Here is a 27,284-nt window from a genome sequence, read left to right as displayed (position 1 = left end):
ACCTATCCAGAGTGTGGCACCTATCCAGAGCCTGGAAACTATCCAGAGCCTGGAAACTATCCAGAGCCTGGCAACTATCCAGAGCCTGGCAACTACCCAGAGCGTGGCACCTATCCAGAGCTTGGGAACTATCCAGAGCCTGGCAACTATCCAGAGCCTGGAAACTATCCAGAGCCTGGCAACTATCCAGAGCCTGGCAACTACCCAGAGCGTGGCACCTATCCAGAGCTTGGGAACTATCCAGAGCCTGGCAACTATCCAGAGCCTGGAAACTATCCAGAGCCTGGCAACTATCCAGAGCCAGGCAACTATCCAGAGCCTGGAAACTATCCAGAGCCTGGGAACTATCCAGAGCCTGGGAACTATCCAGAGCCTGGCAACTATCCAGAGCCTGGAAATTATCCAGAGCCTGGCAACTATCCAGAACCAGGCAACTATCCAGAGCCTGGAAACTATCCAGAGCCTGGAAACTATCCAGAGCCAGGCAACTATCCAGAGCCAGGCAACTATCCAGAGCCTGGAAACTATCCAGAGCCTGGAAACTATCCAGAGCCTGGAAACTATCTAGAGCCTGGCAACTACCCAGAGCCTGGCACCTATCCAGAGCCTGGCACCTATCCAGAGCCTGGCAACTATCCAGAGCGTGGCACATATCCAGAGAAGACTTTTCTTGTGAGCAACTTTCATTACGAAAGACCTTCTGGCTGTTTGCTGGCGATGTGGCGCAACACACTCACCAGCAATGCATACTGGGTGTATACCCATTTTTGGGTGCATGATGTATTTAAATAATTAAATGTAAAACGATATGATTGAAAAAAAACCTCATTTTGAGCAGGTTGTTTTTTGAACAGCGCTTATTTCTATGAGATTTCAAAGTTCATTGTGGCCATTATATTTATCACTGGTGAATAAATTGATACCATTACATGAGGAATTTAATGTCCTTGCTACCAAGATACAAAATTTGGTGAAAATACTTTATACATTCTTTATACACCTGGTGTTGGCTTAGCGGTTAGGGTGCCGGCTTGGGATCCGAGGATCCTGGGTTTGAATGCCGATCGATCGCTGAATTAACACCAGGGGGGTTGACTCAGCCTGTTATCCTTCCGAGGTCGGCAAATTGAGTACCAGCTCACTGGTAATTCCCTGTGTGTTGCAAGAGGCAACTAACAGGGCTCGTGGCAGGAAGGGCATCCGGCCATAAAACATTGCTTCAAAAAGTGGACAATGGTGCCTGAAAAAGGCCAACCCCTGCTCTGTGGGGGAAAATAGCCTCTAAAGGTGGTTCCTATACACCATAAACTGACAATGACTCAAACATTTTGGATGAAGAATATGCAAGTGGTGACCTTAGGGGTAGGGTTGTATATTGAGTGATAAAACAGAGAAGGCCAAAACCTACACACTGCTATCACACATTTTCCATCTCTAAGTCTCTATGGACATCTCTATGCCTTGCTTAAAATCATAGTTAGCCTTGATCCTTCTTACTGGTACCAGTGACAAAAATGTTGGGGTCTGGCTCAAGGGCTAAGAGCATCGTTTCTGCTGAAGCAATTTATTGGCTCGGGGTTATAATCTTGGAAGGGTTGCCATTCCGACACAAAGATACTCGACTGGGTGTGCAGGACTTTTTAATTTGTTCAGGGTGCCGGTAATAAGTCGCCCATGTTTCAAGGATTTTTAACTTCCACCAAATATTGCCAGCAGATTGGACGTCCATCTGAGGGATACAGTTTAATGAGTGAACGTAACTTCTAGGCTTTTCTGCTAGTTCTGGTTATTTAGTTTAGGAAATATCAAGTCCGACCAGTTTTAAGTTCTGTACAGCAATCACAACTGAGGCTGACTTAGGGTGCACTGAGATTGATGGTTCGCATTGTAACTACCATATAAGTGTTTTTTATAAATACCATTGAACAACACTGCATGGTATTAATGAGTTGATGCAACTGTTGTCTGTCATGCAGTCCATCACTGAATGAACAAGAAGTTGAGGTAAGTAGTTCTCCCCATACGTCGGTATTGACCAAAAGCATCCCGGGAAATGTTGAAGTGATCTTTTCATGGAGTCCATCATTTCAATAGGTTCATTATATACTTTGGTCACAGAAATGGTCATTATTGCGTGCTACATTTATTAATTATTATGTGTGTGTGTGTGTGTGTGTCATTCTTATGTTAGACTGCATTCACACGGCTGTCCCTCGCGTTTCAAAATGACAAGTTCACCCTGGATAAAAGGTTGAGACTGGAAGCACGAGCACGAGATCTTGTGGAAGAGGATGTAGACCAAGAGATTGAGAATATGAAATGGACCTTGCAGGTTTGAATACACTCATAGAGAAAAAAACACCTTTAGATACACTCAGACACTTTAGATATACTAATACACTCATAGAGGAACAACAATATTTATATATTTTCTTATACAGATGGTTCTTTTTATTATTCATTTCACAAGTGTATATTATCAGTAATAAAATATTTCCTCAGTAATTATTTATACAGTACTTCTGTTTTGAAAAATGAAAAAAAAACTGGTATTATTGAACTATTGTAAGTATCGCATTGTTGGAACATTTTTAAACGCTCCCTGTAATTTGAATATTTAACTATAATAATAATAATAGTAATTTCTGCATGTCTAGAGATTGCATTTTCAACTAAAAGCTCAAACAATCGTTCCTCGTGATGTAACAATACCATATTTAATGAATGGTTATTGATTCCACCTTTATAACAGATTCCTCTTCTAAATTTTCATAACTTTCATACCTTTCTTCATGTTCTTACAGCAACTGGAGTTGCAATGCCAGGAGCAGGTGCAGCAAGAGTTGTTGCAGCAGCTACAGCAGACTCTACAGGTAATCCGCCGCTGCTATACACGGCTCTCCAGCCAGGCAGAGATGCTGGGAGCTGTTAACCAGGTAAGACACAGCACATACAGTCGTGGCCAAAAATATTGGCACCCTTGCACTCTTTTCAAATAACTCACAATTTTCTCTAAAATACAGTCACGTGAAAAAGTAAGGACACCCCATGTAAAGTTTTGACTTTTTCAACATATTTCAACATACAGCTATTTGATCTTCATCTCAACAATATTGATAGATAAAGGTGATATAATATAACACATATCATGAAACATTTACATTTTGTAGTCCATTGTATAATTTAAATAAACATAAATGCAAATTTCGCATGTGGAAAAAGTAAGTACACCCCGAAATTTATCACTGCTTCAAATACCTAAAATTAGAATCAGGTGCACCAGCTCAGGTGCAAATGATTAGAACATTGTTAGAGAGGATCTTGGAGGAACCTGTCTTATTTAAACCTCAGACATTTAGTTTGGTTTGCTCTTTGTTGTTGAAGTGTGTGGCGTCACCATGCCTAGATCAAAAGAGCTCTCTGAGGCCTTCAGAAAGAAGGTTATAGATGCCTACGAGTCTGGGAAGGGATTTAAAAAGATCTCCAAACAATTTGAAATCAATCATTCGACTGTCCGGAAGATCATCTACAAGTGGAGAAGATTCCAAACAACTGCCAACTTGTTCAGGCCAGGCCGCCCCAGCAAGTTCAGCCCGAGAGCAGACCGCAAGATGCTGAAATGTCTCTAACAACCCCAGAATGTCATCACGGGACCTACAGGTAGCTCTTGCCACTGTTGATGTCAAAGTGCACGAGTCTGTCATTAGAAAGAGGCTGCACAAATTTCATCTACCTGGGAGGTGTGCCAGGAGGAATCCTTTGCTGTCCAGAAAGAACATCAGGGCAAGACTAAAATTTGCCAATGAACGCCTAGGCAAAGACCAGCACTTCTGGAACAATGTGCTCTGGGCAGATGAGTCAAAGGTAGAGCTATTTGGCCACAGAACCAGAAGACATGTTTGGTGAAAACCAAAGACAGCATTTGACCACAAGAACCTGATACCAACTGTAAAGCATGGTGGTGGAAATATTATGGTTTGGGGCAGCTTTGCTGCATCAGGGCCTGGGCAGCTCACCATCATAGAATCCACTATGAATTCTTCATTGTACCAGAGGGTGCTTGAGGATAATGTGAAGCCATCTGTCAGAAAGTTGAAGCTCAACCGAAGGTGGACCTTGCAACATGACAATGACCCTAAACATACCAGTAAATCCACCAAGGAATGGCCGAAAAGAAAGAAATGGAGGGTTCTGGAATGCCAAGTCAAAGCCCGGATCTAAATCCCATCGAGATGTTGTGGGGGGATTTGAAACGAGCTGTGCATGCAAGAAACCCCTCAAACATCGCACAGCTGAAAGAATTCTGCATGGAGGAATGGGCAAAAATTTCTCCCAGTCGATGTCAGAGACTGGTAGACAGTTATAAGAAATGCCGACTTGAGGTTGCTTCTGCCAAAGGGGGAAATACCACCTCTTAGAGCCAAGGGTGTACTTACTTTTTCCACATGTGAAATTTGCATTTATGTTTATTTAAATTATACAATGGACTACAAAATGTAAATGTTTCATGATATTTGTTATATTATATCACCTTTATCTATCAATATTGTTGAAATGAGATCAAATAGCTGTATGTTGAAATATGTTGAAAAAGTCAAAACTTTACATGGGGTGTACTTACTTTTTCACGTGACTGTAAGTTAAATTGACAAAAGTATTTGGTCTCCACATTTCTTTATTTCACTGTTAGTATGACAGAACTTTTGTTTTTGATTCAGAACATAATATATCCTGAAAATTGTTGAAATAAAAAAATCTTTTGGTATCCACAAATGTATTTCTTTGGTTTGCAGTGGAACAAAACAAAAAAAGCGCAAAGAATTACTAAATCTTAGCTTATTCCACACAGAAATCCCAAAATGGCTCGGACAATATTATTGGCATCTATTAGAAGTTGATAGAAATAATTAGATTTAAAGCAGGTGATTTTCCTTTACTTTGGAATTGAACTCACCTGTGGTGAGTTGCAGGTGCTTGCAATATAAAATTCAACCAGTTTGAATGGAGAAAATGAGTCATTCTGCTTTTGTGTCACTGTGTGTACCACAATGAGCATGGAGAAAAGAAAGAAAACCAGATAATTATTGTCTGAGGAGGTCAGGCACAAGATTGTAGCCAAGCATGGACAATCTCAAGGCTATAAGTCCATCTCCACATACCTTGATGTTCTTGTGTCCACCATACGCAATGTTATCAGGAAGTTTAAGGCCCATGGCACTGTAGCCAACCTCCCTGGATGTGGCCGCAAGAAAAAAAACTTGATTGAAGATTGTAGTGAAGGATTGCTCAAATGATGGAGAAAGCGCCTCGATCAACTGCCAAACAGATTCAATTTGACCTTCAGACACAATGTACGACAGTTTCAACATGCACCATCCGTGGCCAACTCAGTGAAAGGGGGTTCTATGATAAGAGACCCAGGAGGACCCCACTGCTGAGAAAAAGACATAAGAAAGTCCAGGTTGTTAGACCTAGACCTGTTAGACCTTGTACATAACATCTCATCTCCTCTTCCTGTTCAGGCCACACTTGGTGTCCCCATCTTGACAAATCACATCTGTACAAGTAAAAATCCTTCTGGGAGAATGTCCTGTAGACAGATGAGACCAAATTAGAGCTTTTTGGTAGAGCACATCATCTCTATGTTTAGAGAAAACAAAATGAAGCTTTGAAAGAAAAGAACACCTTCCCTACAGTCAAACCTTTGGGAGGTTGAGTGATGTTTTGGGGTTGCTGTGCTGCCTCTGGCACTGGGTGCCTTGAATAAGTGCATGGCATCATGAAATCAGGAGATTACGAAGGCATTTTGGAGCGCAATGTTCAACCCTGTGTCAGAAAGCTGGTTCTCTGTCGAAGGTTATGGGTCTTGCAGCAGGACAATCACCCCAACACACACTTCAAAAAGCACCCAGGAATGGTTCAAGACAAAACGCTGGACTGTTCTGAAATGTCCAAAAATGAGTCCAGATCTAAATCCCATTGAACACCTGTGGGGAGATCTGAAAACAGCAGTTGGGAGAAGGCACCCTTCAAATCTGGGAGAACTGGAGCAGTTTGCACAAGAAGAGTGGGACACACTGCCTGTAGAGAGGTGTAGGAAGCTCATTCACGGCTATAGGAAGCGCTTGACTGCAGTTATTTTGTCCAAAGGCTGTGCTACCAAATATCAATACGAGGGTGTCAATAATTTTGTCAATGCCATTGCTATTTATTTTTTGATTTAAAAGGATATATTAAGTTCTGAATCAAAAACAAATGTTCTGTCATATTAACAGTGAAATAAAGAAATGTGGAGACCAAATACTTTTGTCAATTTCAACTTATTTTTTATTTTGAAAAGAGTTATTTGAAAAAAGTGCAAGGGTGCCAATATTTTTTGGCCACGACTGTACATGAATAAAAAATAATCTGGGTGTCTCCATGATGTTACTTTCCATGCACTTACAATCAAGAAAGATTTTATCAAACTACCATTACTACTACAACTACTATTGCTTCGATGAGTACTATGACTAGTATTAATGCTCCCAATTATTCCCACCTTCTTATTGGATCAGCTGGGAAACGTTTTTGCCCCAAGTTTTTCACAAACTGGCTGGCTAGGCCTGATGTTTGAATGAAGGTGACAAGAATGTCAAATTTGTTCAGGGTGCCGGCGATAGCTCGCCTACTCTTCGCAGGATACCGCGGACCTTTAATGTTCACCAACTAACGCTGGCAGATGGGAGGCCTAGTTTAACGACCATTTGAGAGACGACACGCACATTGATGTGTCACCCTGTATGCAAAAGCACCAAGGTGGCAGTTTATAGCTGGGCTGAGATTTAAACCTGGTGGATGGCGACATAGCCCTTTTGAAAATGATTGATCACACAGCAGGGCTGGTTCACCTTTCCCCCCAAGGAGCTTTTCAGCTGAAGCCTGAAGGATTTACAAAGGAAATTTCATCACAGCAAGAGGATATTTCGTTTGCCATGTCTGTGTGGTGAGGGGAAATGGCTTACTATTTGAGCCTGTACACACAGTATCGCAGTGCAAGGGATACACTGACCCCTGCTGGAGACGGGGGGGATTACAAGGCAGGAAACAATATTTGCCCCACTTCCCCCAATAACCCCCAACCCCTCAGGCTGCCCCCTGAGGGAGCGTGTGCTTATAGTAATAATAATTTATGTAGAAAATTATATTTAAACACAAAGTGGAATAACACCTTAAACAAGTATTAATGTGCTCAATATTAGCTTGTCAACTATGCAATACCCTCACAATAGTACAGCAGAATTTTGTGATAATGGGTAAATATTCCATGGACTGCTTGTTGAATCAAAAATTCATTGAACAGGAATTTCCCCAATCCCCACCCCATCCCCATCCCGCGCACCACCCCCGCCCTCCACCCCACCCACCAAACCACTCCAGATATAATGGAAATAACATTCCCTAACATTCAGGGCACACAAGCATAATAATCACAACAGCATTACTCAAATTTTTTTTAATTAACACAAACAAATAAATAAATAAATAAATACAATTTCACCTGCACTTCACATGTTGCCTGTTGAACTGCAATTATAAACTGGCCATAACATATGCAAACAGGCCACTTGGTGGGAAATGCAGCTAGAAACTGGCCATAACATATGGATGCTGGCCACTTGGTGGGGATGCAGGTAGAAACTGGCCATAACATATGGATGCTGGCCACTTGGTGGGAAATGCAGGTAGAAACTGGCCATACCATATGGATGCTGGCCACTTCAATATGAAATGCAGCTAGAAACTGGCCATAACATATGGATGCTGGCCACTTGGTGGGAAATGCAGCTAGAAACTGGCCATAACATATGGATGCTGGCCACTTGGTGGGGATGCAGGTAGAAACTGGCCATAACATATGGATGCTGGCCACTTGGTGGGAAATGCAGCTAGAAACTGGCCATAACATATGGATGCTGGCCACTTCAATATGAAATGCAGCTAGAAACTGGCCATAACATATGGATGCTGGCCACTTGGTGGGAAATGCAGGTAGAAACTGGCCATAACATATGGATGCTGGCCACTTGATGGGAAATGCAGCTAGAAACTGGCCATAACATATGGATGCTGGCCACTTGGTGGGGATGCAGGTAGAAACTGGCCATAACATATGGATGCTGGCCACTTGGTGGGAAATGCAGCTAGAAACTGGCCATAACATATGGATGCTGGCCACTTGGTGGGAAATGCAGGTAGAAACTGGCCATAACATATGGATGCTGGCCACTTGGTGGGAAATGCAGCTAGAAACTGGCCATAACATATGGATGCTGGCCACTTGGTGGGGATGCAGGTAGAAACTGGCCATAACATATGGAAACTGGCCACTTGGTGGGAAATGCAGGTAGAAACTGGCCATAACATATGGTTGCTGGCCACTTGGTGGGTAATGCAGGTAGAAACTGGCCATAACATATGGATGCTGGCCACTTGGTGGGAAATGCAGGTAGAAACTGGCCATAACATATGGAAACTGGCCGCTTTGCATGAAATGCAGCTAGAAACTGGCCATAACATATGGATGCTGGCCGCTTCGCATGAAATGCAGCTAGAAACTGGCCATAACATATGGATGCTGGCCACTTGGTGGGAAATGCAGGTAGAAACTGGCCATAACATATGGAAACTGGCCACTTGGTAGGAAATGCAGGTATAAACTGGCCATAAAAGATGGAAACAGGCTACTTGGTGGGAAATACAGGTACAACATGGTCATAAAAGATGGAAACTGGCCGTTTCGCATGAAATGCAGCTACAAACTGGCCATAACATATGGATGCTGGCCACTTGGTGGGAAATGCAGGTAGAAACTGGCCATAACATATGGAAACTGGCCACTTCGTATGAAATACAGCTATAAACTGGCCATAACATATGGATGCTGGCCACTTGGTGGGAAATGCAGGTAGAAACTGGCCATAACATATGGAAACTGGCCACTTCGTATGAAATGCAGCTAGAAACTGGCCATAACATATGGATGCTGGCCACTTGGTGGGAAATGCAGGTAGAAACTGGCCATAACATATGGAAACTGGCCATAACATATGGATGCTGGCCACTTGGTGGGAAATGCAGGTAGAAACTGGCCATAACATATGGAAACTGGCCATAACATATGGAAACTGGCCACTTGGTAGGAAATGCAGGTATAAACTGGCCATAAAAGATGGAAACAGGCTACTTGGTGGGAAATACAGGTACAACATGGTCATAAAAGATGGAAACTGGCCGTTTCGCATGAAATGCAGCTACAAACTGGCCATAACATATGGATGCTGGCCACTTGGTGGGAAATGCAGGTAGAAACTGGCCATAACATATGGAAACTGGCCACTTCGTATGAAATACAGCTATAAACTGGCCATAACATATGGATGCTGGCCACTTGGTGGGAAATGCAGGTAGAAACTGGCCATAACATATGGAAACTGGCCACTTCGTATGAAATGCAGCTAGAAACTGGCCATAACATATGGATGCTGGCCACTTGGTGGGAAATGCAGGTAGAAACTGGCCATAACATATAGAAACTGGCCATAACATATGGATGCTGGCCACTTGGTGGGAAATGCAGGTAGAAACTGGCCATAACATATGGAAACTGGCCACTTCGTATGAAATGCAGCTAGAAACTTGCCATAACATATGGATGCTGGCCACTTGGTGGGAAATGCAGGTAGAAACTGGCCATAACATATGGATGCTGGCCACTTGGTGGGAAATGCAGGTAGAAACTGGCCATAACATATGGAAACTGGCCACTTGGTGGGAATTTGCAGGGAATTGCAGGGTGGGAATTGGAATTGGAATTTGCAGGGTGGGAATTGCTGCCACTTGCAGCCATCAATTATCTGGACTGGTCTCCCATCTCTACTGCCTCTGACATAAATTCTTCCTGGGAATTCTTCCAAAGCAAACTGCTCTCTCTCATGCACAGATTTATCCCATCTCGTCTTCTGTTGTCATACCCTTCCTCCCGTCCATGGTACACGGAATCTTGTGGTGAGGCTATTGCCCAGAAACAACTTGCTTTAATCTCCTGGAAAGCAAATCCAACGGAAGGAAATCTCATTTCCTTTCACAAAGCCCGAAACAAGTGTGTGTCCACCCTCAGGAGAGCCAGGAAACAATATCTCTCCATTCTCAGGACCGAACTCTCTTATCTGTCTCCCTCTTCCAAATCCTGGTGGCATCTGGTCAAATCTGTTTCTGGTGTTTGTTCCCCCTCCATCCCCTCCCTCACCTCAAATGGCCACACGGCTGACTCCGCACGTGAAAAAGCTGAATGGTTCAACTCTGTGTTTGCCTCTAAATCTTGTGTCCCAAACCCATCCCTCTCTGTACCCACCGTACCCAGTCGTACCCAGCTGCTCCTGGACTCTGTGTCCTTTCCTCCTGACAAGGTGGAAAAGTTTCTGTCAACCCTCGACTCGGATTCTGCAACTGGACCTGGCGGCATCAGCCCACGGGTCCTAAAATCCTGTTCTTCTGCTCTTTCACTCCCTCTCTCTGTTCTCTTCACCCTCTCTTTTGCTCAAGGTCATCTTCCATCTGCTTGGAAATCTGCCAACATCACCGCTTTGCACAAAAAGGTGCAAAAACAGATCCCAGCAACGACAGACCAATCAGCCTTCTCCCAATTATCAGCAAAGTCATGGAATCCATCATTGCTTCAGATATGAAATCTTTCCTCTTCTCCAATGGCTTGATCCATGATCATCAATTTGGTTTCAGACCTGGACACTCTACTCTGGACATGCTGCTTCTGCTTTCTCAACAATGGATGGAGGTCCTCAATGCCAAACAGGAAATTAGAGCAGTCTCCCTTAACATATCACGTGCCTTCGATACGGTCTGGCACCCCGCTCTGCTCACCAAACTCTCCTTTTTTGGTATCCATGGAAATATCCACGCATGGCTGGCGGACTTCCTCTCTAGTCGTAGTCAACGTGTGGCCCTGAATGGGTTTCTCTCATCTCCTCTTCCTGTTCAGGCCGGAGTTCCACAAGGCAGTGTTCTGGGCCCTGTGTTTTTTCTGATCTTCATCAATGATCTCTCTGACTCTCTTGAAAATCCTCTGTATCTCTTTGCTGATGACTCTACTCTCTGTCGCTCCATTCTTCATCCCTCAGATCAGCAGTCTGCAGCCTCCTCACTCTCTGCAGACCTGGACAAAATCACAGACTGGGCAAACAAGTGGAACATGTCTTTCAATCCTTATAAATCTCACACTCTTACAATGTCTCTCCGAAAAGACCGACTGGACAACCCTCCCATCCACTTTCTGAATAATCCTCTCCAAGAAGTTCTGTCACTCAAGCTTTTGGGTCTCACTATCTGCCATGATCTTTCCTGGGAAAACCACATTTCAAATCTGGCCTCCAAAGCCAGTCGCCGACTGGGCATCCTCCGTCATGCGAAGTCCTTCCTTGGCACACCTGAGCTCCTCACCACATACAAGGCTTTCATCCGCAGCTCAATGGAATACTGCTCTCCCCTCTGGTCTGGTGCTCCTGCCTCACACCTAGCTCGTCTTCACGCTGTTGAAACCAAAGCATTCAGAATCATTGGAATCTCCCACGATGAAGCTAACTCCAAGGGCGTCTCTCTCACTCACCGCAGGCAGGTTGGTGGTCTTTCCGTCTTCTACCGACTCCTCTCTGGCCTTGCCCCCCCAGCTCTCTCTGGGCTCTGTCCCGCAAATATTCCTACAGGTCGCACAAGATCTGCCTGCAACCCTCTTATGGTCAAACTGCCAAAATCAAGACTCTCTGCTAACCTTCACTCCTTCATTCCTCTTTTCTCCCACCTCTGGAACAAACTCCCTCACTCTCTTCAATCCCACTCCACCCTCCAGGTCTTTAAAACAGCTGTTCACCACGATCTCTTATCTTCCCCCATCCAAAACCTTGATCTTTTCTACCCCGCTAATTTCACCCCAATTCCACTTTTTTGAAATACCAACTTCTGTCCTGGAAGTCCTTGGTGTCCTTGTGTTTTATACTTCTCCCTCCCCCCCCCCCCCCACCCCCTTCCCACGCCTCCTCCCCCCAAGCCCTCTCCCTTCCACACATCTCCCTGCTCTCAAATGTTGTGTTTGTGTGCTTCCCCTTCTCTCCCCATCTTGTTTTCCGCTCCCTCTTTTTATATATTTTGTTTGTCTGGTTGATTTGTTTGTGAAGTAAATGTTAGCTCTTTCACGAGCCTCGATTCAGTATACAAAAAAACAAACAAACAAAAAAAAAACTGGCCCTAACATATGGATGCTGGCCACTTGGTGGGAAATGCAGGTAGAAACTGGCCATAAAAGATGAAACTGGTCATAACATATGGAAACAGGCCACTTGGTGGGAAATGCAGGTAGAAACTGGCCATAACATATGGAAACAGGCCACTTGGTGGGAAATGCAGGTAGAAACTGGCCATAACATATGGAAACAGGCCTCTTGGTAGGAAATGCAGGTATAAACTGGCCATAAAAGATGGAAACAGGCCACTTGGTGGGAAATACAGGTATAACATGGTCATAAAAGATGGAAACTGGCTGCTTCGCATGAAATGCAGCTAGAAACTGGCCATAGCATATGGACGCTGCCTACTTGGTGGGAAATGCAGGTATAAACTGGCCATAAAAGATGGAAACTGGGCACTTGGTGGAAAATTCAGGTAGAAACTGGCCATAAAAGATGGAAACAGGCCACTTGGTAGGAAATACAGGTATAACATGGTCATAAAAGATGGAAACTGGCCGCTTTGCAAGAAATGCAGCTAGAAACTGGCCATAACATATGGATGCTGGCCACCTGGTGGGAAATACAGGTATAACATGGCCATAAAAGATGGAAACAGGCCACTTGGTGGGAAATACAGGTATAACATGGTCATAAAAGATGGAAACTGGTCGCTTCGCATGAAATGCAGCTAGAAACTGGCCATAACATATGGATGCTGGCCACTTGGTGGGAAATGCAGGTAGAAACTGGCCACTTCCTATGAAATGCAGCTAGAAACTGGCCATAACATATGGATGCTGGCCACTTGGTGGGAAATACAGGTAGAAACTGGCCATAACATATGGAAACTGGCCACTTCCTATGAAATGCAGCTAGAAACTGGCCATAACATATGGATGCTGGCCACTTGGTGGGAAATGCAGGTAGAAACTGGCCATAACATATGGAAACTGGCCACTTCCTATGAAATGCAGCTAGAAATTGGCCATAACATATGGATGCTGGCCACTTGGTATGAAATGCAGCTAGAAACTGGCCATAACATATGGAAACTGGCCATAACATATGGATGCTGGACACTTGGTGGGAAATGCAGCTAGAAACTGGCCATAACATATGGAAACTGGCCACTTCCTATGAAATGCAGCTAGAAACTGGCCATAACATATGGATGCTGGCCACTTGGTATGAAATGCAGCTAGAAACTGGCCATAACATATGGAAACTGGCCATAACATATGGATGCTGGACACTTGGTGGGAAATGCAGCTAGAAACTGGCCATAACATATGGATGCTGGCCACTTGGTGGGAAATGCAGGTAGAAACTGGCCATAACATATGGATGCTGGCCACTTGGTGGGAAATGCAGGTAGAAACTGGCCATAACATATGGAAACTGGCCACATCCTATGAAATGCAGCTAGAAACTGGCCATAACATATGGATGCTGGCCACTTCGTATGAAATGCAGCTAGAAACTGGCCATACCATATGGATGCTGGCCACTTGGTGGGAAATGCAGGTAGAAACTGGCCATAACATATGGATGCTGGCCACTTGGTGGGAAATGCAGGTAGAAACTGGCCATAACATATGGAAACTGGCCACATCCTATGAAATGCAGCTAGAAACTGGCCATAACATATGGATGCTGGCCACTTCGTATGAAATGCAGCTAGAAACTGGCCATAACATATGGATGCTGGCCACTTCGTATGAAATGCAGCTAGAAACTGGCCATAAAATATGAAAACGGTCATAACATATGGATGCTGGACACTTGGTGGGAACTGCAGGTTGAAACTGTGCACTTAACCAACTGGCCATAAAAGAGTTTTACTACATTTCTCTGCACTGGTTAAAGGGTTTTTACAATTAAAAAAATGATACATATCACTTCTCGTTATATGGAGTTGAAATTAGTTTGTTAAAACAGGGTCATCCACCAAAATCATGATTGATTATAATTTGTTACAAGGGCTGACAGAACAGCCCTGAGGGGCGCATACTCAACTCTAAACTGTCTAGCCAGGGTTTGAATCTCGGCCCAACTATTAACTGTCATCCTTGTGTTTTTCAGGCAGAGTGAATAATCAATGTGCACTGTCAATTGGATGGATATTAAACTTAGTGTCCCATCTGCTAATATTAGTTGGTGCACTAATATTAGTTGCTAACCCCCGCTCTAGCAGGGAAAATGGCCTTAAAATGCATGTTGTTGTTGTTGTTGTTGTTGTTGCACGATAAAGATCCCACGGTGTCCACTTTAGTGTCGACGGGTTATCGCTGGCACCCTGACAAAATTCCAAATTCCTGCCCTTACCTGCAGGGGGTCACTCAACAGTACTGCGGTGCCCTCTCCTCCTCCCCCCTCCCCCTCCTTACCAACGTTGATGCAACTTGCAGTCATGTGCTGCATATGAAGGAAAAGAACAATTTGATACAAAGAGGGTTCCTTACAGCAAGACTTTATTGTGGTTGCATTTAAGATCCACTAAAAGTTATGTAGTGTACTGTATAGAGATGGCTGCATCCTGGTACATGTTCTCCTTTTATTGAATCTGATTACAGCCTCCTTTTCTTATTTCGTATGTGGCACCTGGCTGCGAGTGGCATCATTGACTGAAGGGGCACCGACTGCTGTGTGGGAGATGGAGTGCCCGGTGTAGGTTAGAGCAGGAATTGGGACTCGAGTAATATTTTGCTAGCTCTTCTTAATTGATACTGTGGCATCTTTAATGATCACCAACTAATGCTGGCAGACAGAATACCAAGTTTACCATCTCTCCGAGGGATGGCACACACGTTAATGATTTGCCTTACTTGCAAAATACCAGGCTTATAGCCGAGATTCAAACTCAGGTGAGACAGCTCAGAGGCAAATGTGCATCACTCTAGGCTATCCTGCCAGCCCAGCTTACTACAGCTGATTTCTACCACTTTAACTACTGAAAGTGAATTGATCTCCCCTGGGGCACCCTCACGTTGCATTGAGTAGGGTATTCTAAGGGCTCACTTTAGGTAGTCAATGTGCTTGTGCATGATATATCTTCCAAGATAACCATCCTTCCCTAATCATACCTTGTGCTGCTCTTGTGGATCCCAAATTAGGAAGGCAGGCTGGCACGTGCCGCAGAGGTCATGTTGTTGTATGTGGAGCAGCTGAGGCGGACATGTGCACGTGAGCAGGCTGAACTGTCTGAGCTTCGGAGACTCCTTCATGACAACACTCGCTCATCAGCTTCAACCACAGACAACTTAGGTATGTAGCAAACAGAAAACACGATACAAAACATGGATGAGATCTTTACTTCCAATCAAAGTTAGCGATACTGGCTTTGTCCTGATGGATCATAACACGAGAGTCCTTCTAACTGTAATTGAGCAACAAAGCCTGGAGGAGGAAACCATTGTTATATTAATTGGTCTGCTAATTCAAATGGCCTACAACCTTTCAAGAACATTTGGCGCAGGATGCAAGTTTCTTCCACACATATTGTTACATTTGTGGGGGGTAGGCATGAAGAAAGTTCAGAATGTGTAGATTATAATGCTCCGTATGCCGCGAAGAAGCCATCTCGATGTACGTAAGTAGGTCGTCTGTCCGCGTAAGAGCAATTGCATGTCGCCATAAGGGGCGTGGCTTTGTGCTAATTAATTATAGGGCTTAAAGATGAATTCCCCAATGTGTAATTTGCCTCCTGTGGTCTTCCCTTCGGTTTTATTACATACGGCCAGCCAGGAAATTGAGGGCACAGTAAAACCACGACAGCAATGTAATGGGCTCATTCATTCATCACGCCGCCAGGTCCGACAGAAACAGCATTTACTGATCCGCAAGGGAACGATGGCATCCGAACATTCCCGAACGACGACTAGACTCCGCCCCCCGATGGCTCATAACGAAGAGGCCACACCCTGGCCTTCGTGGTTGATGGAATAGCACTCGGTGATTGGACAGAGTGTGACGTCAGCGGTCGAACATTCAAGAGCTGGGAGGGGAAAAGACGCCACCTTGCCATCTTGGTCTCTTTTTGTGCTGGCTTTCACCGAGGACGGCTGTGTGCCTTTTGCTCTCTCATCTTTTTGCCCTGGCATTCGTTGGAGGCAGTCACACCCTCTCTTCTGGTCCTGGCGTCCGTTGGAGACGGTCGCATTCTCTTTCTTTTGTGCTGGCTTTAGAAGAGAACGGCTGTGTTTGCCTTTTGCTCTTGTCCTGGTCTTGATCGCAGCGGTCGCTTGGTGGATTTGTGTGAAAGGACGACGGGCGCTCGTCTGTGTGCGCCGGAGAGATCATCGGAGCCGTGTTAGCAAAGAAGGATCCTGCCTGCTTGCCTCACCCCAGCGGCTGGCTACGGGCGCAATTCTGCACCATCTTGTGTGTTTTCCACACGCTGGTTCGAGGTGATAACCAGAAGCCTTTCAGCCATTTGGGAATGCAAAGCTAAGTGCCAGCTGGCTTGAAACGAAACATCATATATTTTTACTTTCGTTTCCCCCTTGTTTGTATACGAGTCTGAATGGAGATGTCTCAAATTAGGAAATAGTTGTTTTTTTTTACCTCACATTCATTTTGATTGTCTTTGCATTTATTTTCATTAAATCATTATTTGTTGAATTTTACTCTTCTTGTCTTGTTTTGTTTCTTTGTTTGTGTGTTTGGATTAACCCAGTGTCGGCCGTCCGATCAGGTTAGACTTCGAACCTTCCCGTGTGCAGAGAAAAAATAATCACGCCAAATTCGAAATACGCCTCGGAGTTAAAGCTCGTTTCAGCTATTCGTCTGAGCCACGGACAATATCAAATGCAAGTATTTACCAGAAAGAGTTGGTTGATGTCCTTGCTCAAGAATGGAATTAATCAGACAATAATTCACATAAATTTCCTGAGAATTTGGCACAGACTAATCAGATTGTAGAAAACTCTCAACACAGATGGGGATGGAAACTCTCCTTATTGAGGAGATAGAAACCAAGTTGGACAAATGTTTGTTGTGCAAACTTTCACAGGTGTTGAGCATTGTTTTTTGTTGATTCTCAAAAACAACCATTGGGGTTTCGTAAGTGTTCATAATCTTTAATTTTGGTGACCACTAATATCTTTCTTACAATAATAATAATATGATTGTAGTTTTTCATTACTTCCGTTAGTTTCGCAGGTTCTTTTATATCTTCTACATTTCCTAAACTTTCTTGAGTTTAGCATAAAATAGATTGAAGAAGTCAAGTTAATATGATGAGGGGCACTCGATCATTACCTTGGATGTACACAGTTTAAAAACTTTTTTTTGTACACATCAAAGATGATGGACCACTGGACCAGTGTCCTTAATCACAATGCCTTAATTACAGTAATTCTGTATTAATTACAGTAATTAAGGACCAGTGTCCTTAATTACAGCTGCTGTAGTTTTTCAGCTGTATAACTGTTTAAATTACATTCATCATATTTATTGGACAGCAATAATAAAGTCTATCTCAAAACATACTCCATCACTGACATGTGCGGGAGAGAGGGGAGGTTTAAGACAATAAATTCTTTTTTTCACAGCCACAAAGGTTCAGGATGCAAGGAGCACACAAATTCACTATGCAAATGTGTATCGTACAGCACCAATAAAATATTCCAATTCGCTATATGAAAACCATTGGGGCATCATAGAATTGGGGGAATTATTACAGAATATCATCGTGTTTGTGTTTTTGTTTGACTTTGATGCACTCAATCACTGGACATGGTTAACTAAAAATGGGTGGTTGTATTTGAGGTGTACATGGGAAGCTTAGTGGGGGTAATAAAAAAAAATTAATACCGTATTCCCAGAAATTGGGAACATTACGAGAATTAAGCCGCTTGACGGAATGAGCTGAATACTGGTGGTTGTTGTTATAAAAAAAAAAAAAAAAAAAAAAAAAAACAGTCCCAGGGGTTCAGGGTGGGTGAAGAAGGCGAAGTTTCTCTATGTAAATGTATTTCATATAGCGCCACCTAGTGGTGGCTTGTATTACACGCCGTGAATAATAACAGGAGGATTTGACTTGTACATAAGGACAGTTCTTTGCTAATCGATGAAAACAACAAAAACAATCACAACTAACAAACTTCAGCTACATACACTTGATAACTCACAGGTTACATGACAATTAGCATATAATTTGGTTATCATGGTATGATATTACACCGAGATATGATGTTATATTTGAGACATCCTTATCACAAAAAAGTGCTTTTAACAATGGATTATAGATATTTATATACATATATTTACAGATGATCCATTGGGAAGAAACAAGAGATGCATGTCCATGTCTGCTTCTTTGGGAAAGGTATGTGAGTCTCCACATATATTCGTTAAGAGTGATCCAAATGACAGTTTTCATTTGACAGCTTGAATCTGCTCATATATCACAGGCAGGCCAAAGATATTTGGAGACAATGGCATACAAAGGGGATTCGTAAGGAATTTGTCTTGCACAGGTAAAACTAAGCAGATATGTTAGTTCCTTTATCTGTATGTAGTTCCAGGATTCCACCCCTCCAATGCCCACCTGCCGCACACTTGTCCCCTCCACACCCCCGTCCACCAATGCCAGCAAAGTACGTGAGGTTCCTGATGCCAGTGTAACGTTTTTCTTTTGGCTCTGAAAATACTTTTTAACCAGACTGCAATTCACTATTCATTCACCAGACTATAATGCTTCAGTTTTGACCCCTAGTACTTTTTATCATTAATTACAAGTACATTAGTACAGAATAATCAGATTGACAAAATATCAAATATTTAAACCTGGGATTCCAGCATTCCGAGCTATGTGCTCAGATGGGGGCAGCAAAAAAGCCTCATGTTTGCAGATCAAACAGTTGGCTTAATGGACAATGAAAATGACCTTTCAAGTCCGTGCATTATTAGCCCCCTTTGGACTTAGTCCGAAACGAGGAATTATGGATTTGGTCTCGTCCATCCGGCCGTCAACAACCATATCTTGGAGATGCATAGACCGATTTTGTTCATACTTGGCATGAAGACAACATATGACGGTATACGTATGTACATCATTTTGTTTTACAATGCGATCAAAGATGGCCGACTGGCGGCCATTTTAGTTGTAAAAAAAACCGATGTTGAACAGGTCCTCAACCATTTCTCGGACATGAATTTGCCGATGTTGTTCAAACTTTACACACATATAATGAATGACGGCTTACATATGCACATCGTTGCTTTTCGAGATCAGACCCACGATGGCTGACTGGCGGCCATTTTGTTCCGAAAACGTGTCCCCAACCATTTATCAGACATGCATCGACCAATTTTGTTCAAACTTGGCACAAAGACAATAAATACATGAGTATACATATGCAGAAAGGTGGGGGCTATGACACTTTGTCTTTTTCTTCTTGTTGTAAATGGAGCATCATTTTGAAAGGGAAGAACAATATTTGGCTGTTTGTTTCAGAGGTGATAAAAGAGTGGAACTATTCATAAAATTTGAGGTCGGCACACAACCTAGACTGTTGTATGTGCTGAGCAGAGGAGTTGTTGGTTGGTGGGTGGTGGGACAGACCTTTACAGAAAGTGGATAGCAGTGCACTGGCAATGGCACAGAAAGAGGAAGGGGAGCTGGGGGTGGGGGAGAATTTGACATGTTCTATTCCATCCCTTCAAAAAATTGCATTGTAATTTCACTTTCATTTAATGATTTACCTTCATTTTACAAATTCATTTCGTGTCTCTTCTCAGGAGTTAATGAACCACTTTTAGAGGCCATTTTTCCCTGCAGAGCAGGGGTTGGCCTTTTTCGGGCACCATGTCCCCCTTTTTGAAGCGATGTTTTATGGCCGGATGCCCTTCTTGTCGCCAACCCTGTTAGTCACCTCAAGCGACACACAGGGATTTACCAGTGAACTGGTACTCAATTTGCCGACCTCGGAAGGATGACAGGCTGAGGCAACCCCCCTGGCGTTAATTCAACGATCGACCGGGATTAAAACCCAGAATCCTAGGATCCCATGCCGGCACCCTAACCGCTAAGCCAACACCAGGCTTCTCAGGAGTTAATGGTTTTGCAATAATGTGGTGTTGGTTTCGTAAGTAGCCTGTGGCTGCTTGGCTGCATCATTTTCTGGAGGTGCGGCTATGTCGCTGAAGCAATGCCCCCATTACCAGTAAGCTGGTTCTCATTTTGCCGACCTTAGGAGGATGACAGGCTGAGCCAACCCACCTGGTGTTATTTCAACACCTTGACAGAAGCTCAAACCCAGGACCCTAAGATCTCAAGCTTTTATATTTGCCTCTGAATAGCCTGAGAATTGGTGATAGAAGATACACAAGGTGGCATCATGCCTGGGATAGTCAAACAACAAGCCCTTCATCTCAGTATTTTCAATGGCATCTCAGTCTTCATCTTTTTAATGATAAATGATCATAATTACCAAGCTCTTGCTCTTTCCATCATTATTGAGGGCCAAAGGGATACTGTTGATGCAGCTTAAGATTGTGAGTAAATGACAAGTTGGATGCCATGAGTGGTTGGGCAAATCCAACGAATAAATTAGCACAGCAATGGATGCCTAATTAGTACCTAGGCAATTGGAGGATAGCTGTTGTGGAAAACCAATCAGGTCCACACAACTTTAGTCCAACGGGTCGTTTAATTGCATTTAGATCATGACATCATCCTGTAAAGTAGGAAATACAATAAGTATACGATGTGACATCACATGGGACCATTCATAACATTCAATGCAAGCAAGCTGGATATTCTATGCAGGCGTACCGTTAGCGAGTCTACCAGATGTAACGTGTCACAGGAGAAGTCTCGGAGCACCGTCCGCAGCAGCGGGTCTTATAGTCACGCCCCTAGTGGTGTCAACGAGCAGCGAGCATCACCCCGGGTTCAGTACGAATACAATTTCACTACATTCTCCCCCCGTCAGAATTATACGGCAGCGCGGCTAAAAGCGAGTGAGCGTCAGCACGAACAGGGTACGGAACATCAGTCGACCCAACCGTATCGGGCCGGGCGGCGAATTTCTCTGCCAGCACGCGTCCGAAATTCCCCGGGTACGGCATCACGTATCCCTGTGTCCCCGGCGTCGGAGGCGCCAACAGGGTCGGGTGACGAAGGGGGTAACTCCAAGTCGTCGGGCCCAGGTAGTCTCGGCGAGGGGAGGGTCGGTAGACTTTCGGCGGTGGGAGCGTCGGGAGAGGCCATAGTCTCATAGATGGGTTCGATCGGTTCGTCCGATTCCCTACTTAGGTCGGCGACCCCGCAAGGGGCAAGGTGACGGACGGAGACAGTAGTCTCACGGCCATCAGTCGTCATCACACGAGCATGCTCAGGATTAGCCTGGAGAATCTGCACTTTGTCCACAAGGGGGTCGTACTTGCTCGCGCGAACCGCCCGTTTAAGGTAGGCCGGCCCGGGCCCAGCGAGCCAACTGGGCAAAGACCGTATACACCCCGAGCTCCTGGGGTGGTGGAAAAGTCGCTCGTGGGGAGTTTGGTTGGTTGCCGTACTCAGGAGAGCCCTGATCGAGTTCAACGCCGCAGGTAGCAACCAAGCCCATTTATCGAGGCCCCGGCCGAGGGTCCGGAGGTTGAGCATGACAGCCCTCCAGATAATCCCGTTGAAGCGTTCGATCTGCCCATTAGCCTGGGGTCTGTACGGCGTGGTGTAACTAGAAGCAATGTTATTTTGGAGCAGATAGCCGCGCACCTCCTGAGACAAGAAGACCGCACCCCGGTCGGTATGGACATAGGCCGGGTAACCGAACATTGAGAACAAGTTCTGTAAGCAACGCATCACCGTGGCAGCAGTCATGTCCGCGCACGTATAAGCAAAGGGGAATCGCGAGTACTCATCAACGATAGTGTGCAGATAGCGAGAGCCGCTCGACACCGGCAATGGGCCCTTGAAATCCATCGCCAAGCGTTCCCACGGGCGCGTAGCCTTCACCAGAGTCCCCATGGGAGGGTTATAGAAACGCGGTTTGATTTCCGCGCAGATAGCGCAGTCGCGACAGATACGGCGGATATCGTCAATCGAGTATGGGAGATTTCCACACCGCACAAAATGAGCGAAACGCGTTACACCGGGATGGCCCGCAGTGGCATGCAGCACCCGTAGGCCCTCCAAAGAGGTGATACCCGCGCATGTAGCCGGTCGTGATAAGGCATCGGCGGCCCGGTTATCCTTCCCCGGGCGATATTTGATGGTGTAACAGAAGTCGGCGAGTTCGATACGCCAGCGAGTGATTTTCTCATTCTTAATGCGCTGGGCGTGTAAGGTGTCGTACATGAACGCAACGCTTTGCTGGTCCGTGATGATTTGGAAGCTCCGCCCGAGTAAGTACGGGCGCCATCGCCGAATAGACTCGACGATCGCATACGCTTCCTTTTCAACGGACGAGTGTCTCCGCTCAGCGGTGGTAAGAGTCCGTGAAAAGAAAGCCACGGGACGCCCCCCTTGGGAGAGGGTCGCCGCGATGGCCTGATCCGAGGCGTCACTTTCGAGGACGAAAGAGCCGCTCTCGTCGATTGTCGCCATGGCGGCTCGGGCGATGTCGGCCTTAAGGCCTTCAAAGGCCGCCAATGCGGCCGGACTCAGTGGGAAGGTGTCGCAGGCCACGAGGGGGCGAAGTTTTGCGGAGAAACTTTGCACCCATTTGGAGTAATGGGCGAACAGCCCAAGGGCGCGCTTCAGGGACGCCTGATCACAGGGAGGGGCCATGTCGAGCAAAGGTCGCAGACGCTCCTTATCCGGAGCGACAGAGCCATGGGTCACAGTGTACCCCAGAAGATCTATCGTGCGTAGGGAGTATTGGCACTTATCCTCGTTCATAGTTAAGTGATACCTCTGCGCGACCTCAAGGAAGCGCTTCAGATTAGCATCATGGTGCCCTTGATGTATAAGATAAGATTCCATCCCCGGAAGGGGGTAGACATCCAGCTATGTAAAGCGGTTAATCGTTTGGGAATAGTCGATTACCATGCGTCTGCGATGGGCCTCGCTGCGCACCACCAAGACCTGGGTGCGCCACGGCGACCTACTAGGTTCTATGATGCCGTCTTTCAAACCGTAAGATTATCCACAAACCGTAAGATTATCGAGGTAGACGAAAACATCGGTTAAGTGCTCCCGCGCAACGAGGTCATCCATGGCCCTCTGGAAACAAGCGACCCCGTTCGTTACCCCAAAAGGCAATCGCGTAAATTGGTACAACCGCTGCCCCGACTCAAATGCGGTATAGATACGATCCGCCCTAGAGATAGGGATCTCGTGGTACGCACTACGGAGATCGAGAGTGCTATAGACCGAATACTGGGACACCTGTTGCACTAGCGCGTCCATCCCCGGAAGGGGTAGACATCCAGCTGTGTAAAGCGGTTAATCGTTTGGGAATAGTCGATTACCATGCGTCTGCGATGGGCCTCGCTGCGCACCACCAAGACCTGGGTGCGCCACGGCGACCTACTAGGTTCTATGATGCCGTCTTTCAAGAGCTGAGCCGTTTCGTCTGCAATGAATTGCATGTCTGCGCGAGAGTAGCGCCGTGATTTCACCGCGACAGGGGTGCAGTCGGAGGTTAGATTGGGGAACAGCGAAAGCGGCTGGATGTCCATTTGCGCTAGGGTGCACACCGCAAGCGCGTCGTCCGCCCCCACAACAAGCGTGTCAGGCCCACCAAACTCCATTACCAGACGTCCATGCAGCTTAAGAAAATCGTGTCCTAACAGAATATCAGCACATAATGCGGGTAAAACCATAAGGTGTACATCAGGGAAAACCCGTCCCTTTAGCACGAGTTTCAATCGGCATTCCCCCTTCGTGCTGAGTCGAAGCCCCTGGGAAGCCATGAAGATCCGTCTCGTAGACCTCCAGATCCACCATCCATGCCTGAGCACAAGTCGCTGGTCGATAAAACTATCCGTAGACCCTGTATCCACCAAGGCTCGAACACAATGGCCTTCGACCATGAGGGGAATAAGGGCTTGAGCCAGGCCAGACGAGGCTGCTGGGAGTGGGACTGAGCCCCCCGAATGGGTCGGACAAGCCTCGCGGGTGGATCCTACGCCAGCAGCAGTTTTGCGGTCGTGGCCGGAGTTTGCGTCGACCATGGGGAATCCATTAACGCCATCAGAGGGCTTTCCCAAGCATGCCGGTGTTTCACGATTCAAAATCTGACAATTCTGACGGGAAAAGGCCTCCGTAGTATTTGAAATCGCCTTTTGACACTTTTGGCAGAAAAAGGCCTCCGTAGTATTCGAAATCGCCTTTTGACACTTTTGGCAGCAAAAGGCCTCCGTAGTATTCGAAATCGCCTTTGTCGGGGCGTGGGCCTCCGTTAGCTCGGGGACGACACGAGGAGAAAGTTCCGCTGAGGCTTGGCGAGGCTTCAAAGCCCCTTGCGTGGCCCGGAGTTTGGTCAAGGACACGTACTTCGTGCCCGATGGAGGATGAGACGGTGGTGGCTGTCCGGTGACGCCTGCCAAGGACGTCTGAGCGCCCAGGGGCCCGCAGAGAGGGGCCCTCCCCTTCGAAGTCGGGTAAGGCGCCGGGTTTCGGGCTCGGCTCGCGGGCTCCGCAATGAGCCCATTCAAGGTCGCCGCGCCCGCGCGACCGCGACCGCGCGATTCAATGAGCCGCGAGCCGCGTGCCGTTTTCCTGCACACTCTCGCGTAATGTCCCTTTTGCGAGCACAAATGGCATATAGCGTCTCGTGCCGGGCACACGAGCCGGGCATGGCGTGGCCCCCCACAGAAAAAGCATGCGGCCCCGCATAAGGCCTTGGGTCTGGTCGTAACGGCAGCCATCAGGGCTGGGTCTTCCTCCGGAGCATCCCGGAGTTCCGCGAGCGGATCCGCGTCCTCGGCGGTAGCATTCTCCGGCCGGGCGTGTAGTGTAGTGCCCGCCAAGAGGCGCGTGCGATCATAGGTGTTCGATTGCATCCGCGCTTCAGTGTATACCTTCCCTTGCTCGAGTGCCGTAGCGAAGGTCAGGTCGGTCTTCTCTAAGAGCTTCAGCCTTAGTTCCTGGGAGGAGACCCCTGCAATGAAGGCATCTAAAAGAAGATCATCCTGAGCCTGCGCGGGAGTCCGTGGCTCCCTGATGCTGTCCAGCAAGAGCTGCCGGAGCTCCTGGGCGTAGTGGTCCATCGCCTCGTTGGGTTGCTGACGTCGCGTTTGCAGCAAATATCGTGCATACACCGGGCTTTTTTCCTTTATGTACAGCCGTTTGAGCTCCGCGATGGAGAGGTCATACGTCGCGCATTGAGCGATAGAGTTGTACACCCGGTAGTCGATTTTTGAATGTAGTGTTGCTAGCTTCGCGGCAGCTGTCGGCGCGGTCTCAGGCTCATCAAACTGATTCTCCAATGTTCTGAGCCAGTGCTTCAGTTGCAAGCCACCATCCGGGGCTTGCGGGTCGGCGCTGAATACGGCAACCGTCAGCGTCTTGTTGCCAGCCATGTCGGTAGATCTTAAATGCAATTAAGTGTTGTGGAAAACCAATCAGGTCCACACAACTTTAGTCCAACGGGTGGTTTAATTGCATTTAGATCATGGCATCATCCTGTAAAGTAGGAAATACAATAAGTATACGATGTGACATCACATGGGACCATTCATCTATCTATAATTCCAGCAATCTCTGTGTGTGTGTGTGTCTGTGTGTGTGTGTGTGTGTGTCTGTGTGTGTGTTTGTTTGTCTGTGACCGCTGTTTCTCGACAACCACGGGTCCGATATACTTTAAACTTGCCAGGTATATTGCTGGGGACCCGAGGATGTGCCTTTTCAAGGTTTTAAATTAATCGCAGAAGTAGTTACCGAGCTATGTCCAAAAAACGATTCAACCAATCAGAGAGCAGCGAGCTATCACGTGTGCCGAACGTGGCGAACAGACTCTGCCTCGGATGGCACATTTGAGAGCGTATTCATTTATTTCCCGTCGGCAAACTATGTTGGCGCTATGTTGGCGTTAAACGATGTTTTAAAACTAATTAAAACTAATTTGCGATTCTTTCGCTTTCCTGCGATATGCGACCTTCCGGACAGTCAAATGAGGACGTCACTTCCGGACTTACGGATAGTCAGAGTGACGCTGAACTGATGCTGAACGTGGTGAGCAGACACTGCCTTGGACGGCACATTTGAGAGCGTATTCATTTATTTGACGTTGCAATCTGTGTTGATTGTTGTAAGGTACGATCGATTGTAGTACATACATATTTATATTTTGTACATATTCATTACGGGCACGTCACGGGTACGGGTACGGTACGGGTACGGTACCGGGTACGGTACGGTTACGGGTACGCCACGTACGGGCACGTCCTAGTAACATTCAATGCAAGCAAGCTGGATATTCTATGCAGGCGTACCGTTAGCGAGTCTACCAGATGTAACGTGTCACAGGAGAAGTCTCGGAGCACCGTCCGCAGCAGCGGGTCTTATAGTCACGCCCCTAGTGGTGTCAACGAGCAGCGAGCATCACCCCGGGTTCAGTACGAATACAATTTCACTACAATAGCTACAGATGCCATCGTTTCAAGACAGCTCATGGCAGGTGGCCAAAACAAGCGAACGGCTTGCGAGTACGGTGACAATCACCCCCCCTCTATTTACATGAAATGGTTTGGTCCAAAGCGAACGGCTTGTGGAGTTTGGTAAAGAAATCGCCATAGCGTGCACAAACGGGCAGGAAAGCGAAAGAATCGCAAATTAGTTTTAATTAGTTTTAAAACATAGTTTAACGCCAACATAGTTTGCCAACGTGAAATAAATGAATACGCTCTCAAATGTGCCGTCCGAGGCAGAGTCTGTTCGCCACGTTCGGCACACGTGATAGCTCGCTGCTCTCTGATTGGTTGAATCGTTTTTTGGACATAGCTCGGTAACTACTTGTCCGATTAATTTCAAACCTTGAAAAGGCACATCCTCGGGTCCCCAGCAATATACCTGGCAAGTTGCAAGTATATCGGACCCGTGGTTGTCGAGAAACA

The 27,284-nt window shown here is 46.1% G+C and overlaps 1 protein-coding gene across 16 annotated transcripts in view; it reads left to right on the top strand.

Moving 5' to 3' along the window:
- The window catches only part of LOC137432701 (uncharacterized), a 131,156-nt gene that overhangs the window by 54,834 nt on the left and 49,038 nt on the right, over positions 1-27,284 (top strand). For all 16 annotated transcript variants that reach the window (XM_078783513.1, XM_078783516.1, XM_078783523.1 and 13 more), the window contains 5 exons: positions 1,977-2,004; positions 2,192-2,332; positions 2,805-2,936; positions 15,392-15,542; positions 18,551-18,606. In XM_078783513.1, coding sequence (XP_078639639.1) covers positions 1,977-2,004; positions 2,192-2,332; positions 2,805-2,936; positions 15,392-15,542; positions 18,551-18,606 — 508 coding nt within the window. The remainder of the gene's footprint in view (positions 1-1,976; positions 2,005-2,191; positions 2,333-2,804; positions 2,937-15,391; positions 15,543-18,550; positions 18,607-27,284) is intronic.

This window comes from Myxine glutinosa, chromosome 8 (assembly GCF_964187855.1).
Source record: "Myxine glutinosa chromosome 8, kmMyxGlut1.1, whole genome shotgun sequence".
Lineage (NCBI taxonomy): Eukaryota > Metazoa > Chordata > Myxini > Myxiniformes > Myxinidae > Myxine > Myxine glutinosa.
Note: the sequence above shows the minus strand (reverse complement) of the source record. Positions and strands in the feature narration are given on the sequence as shown.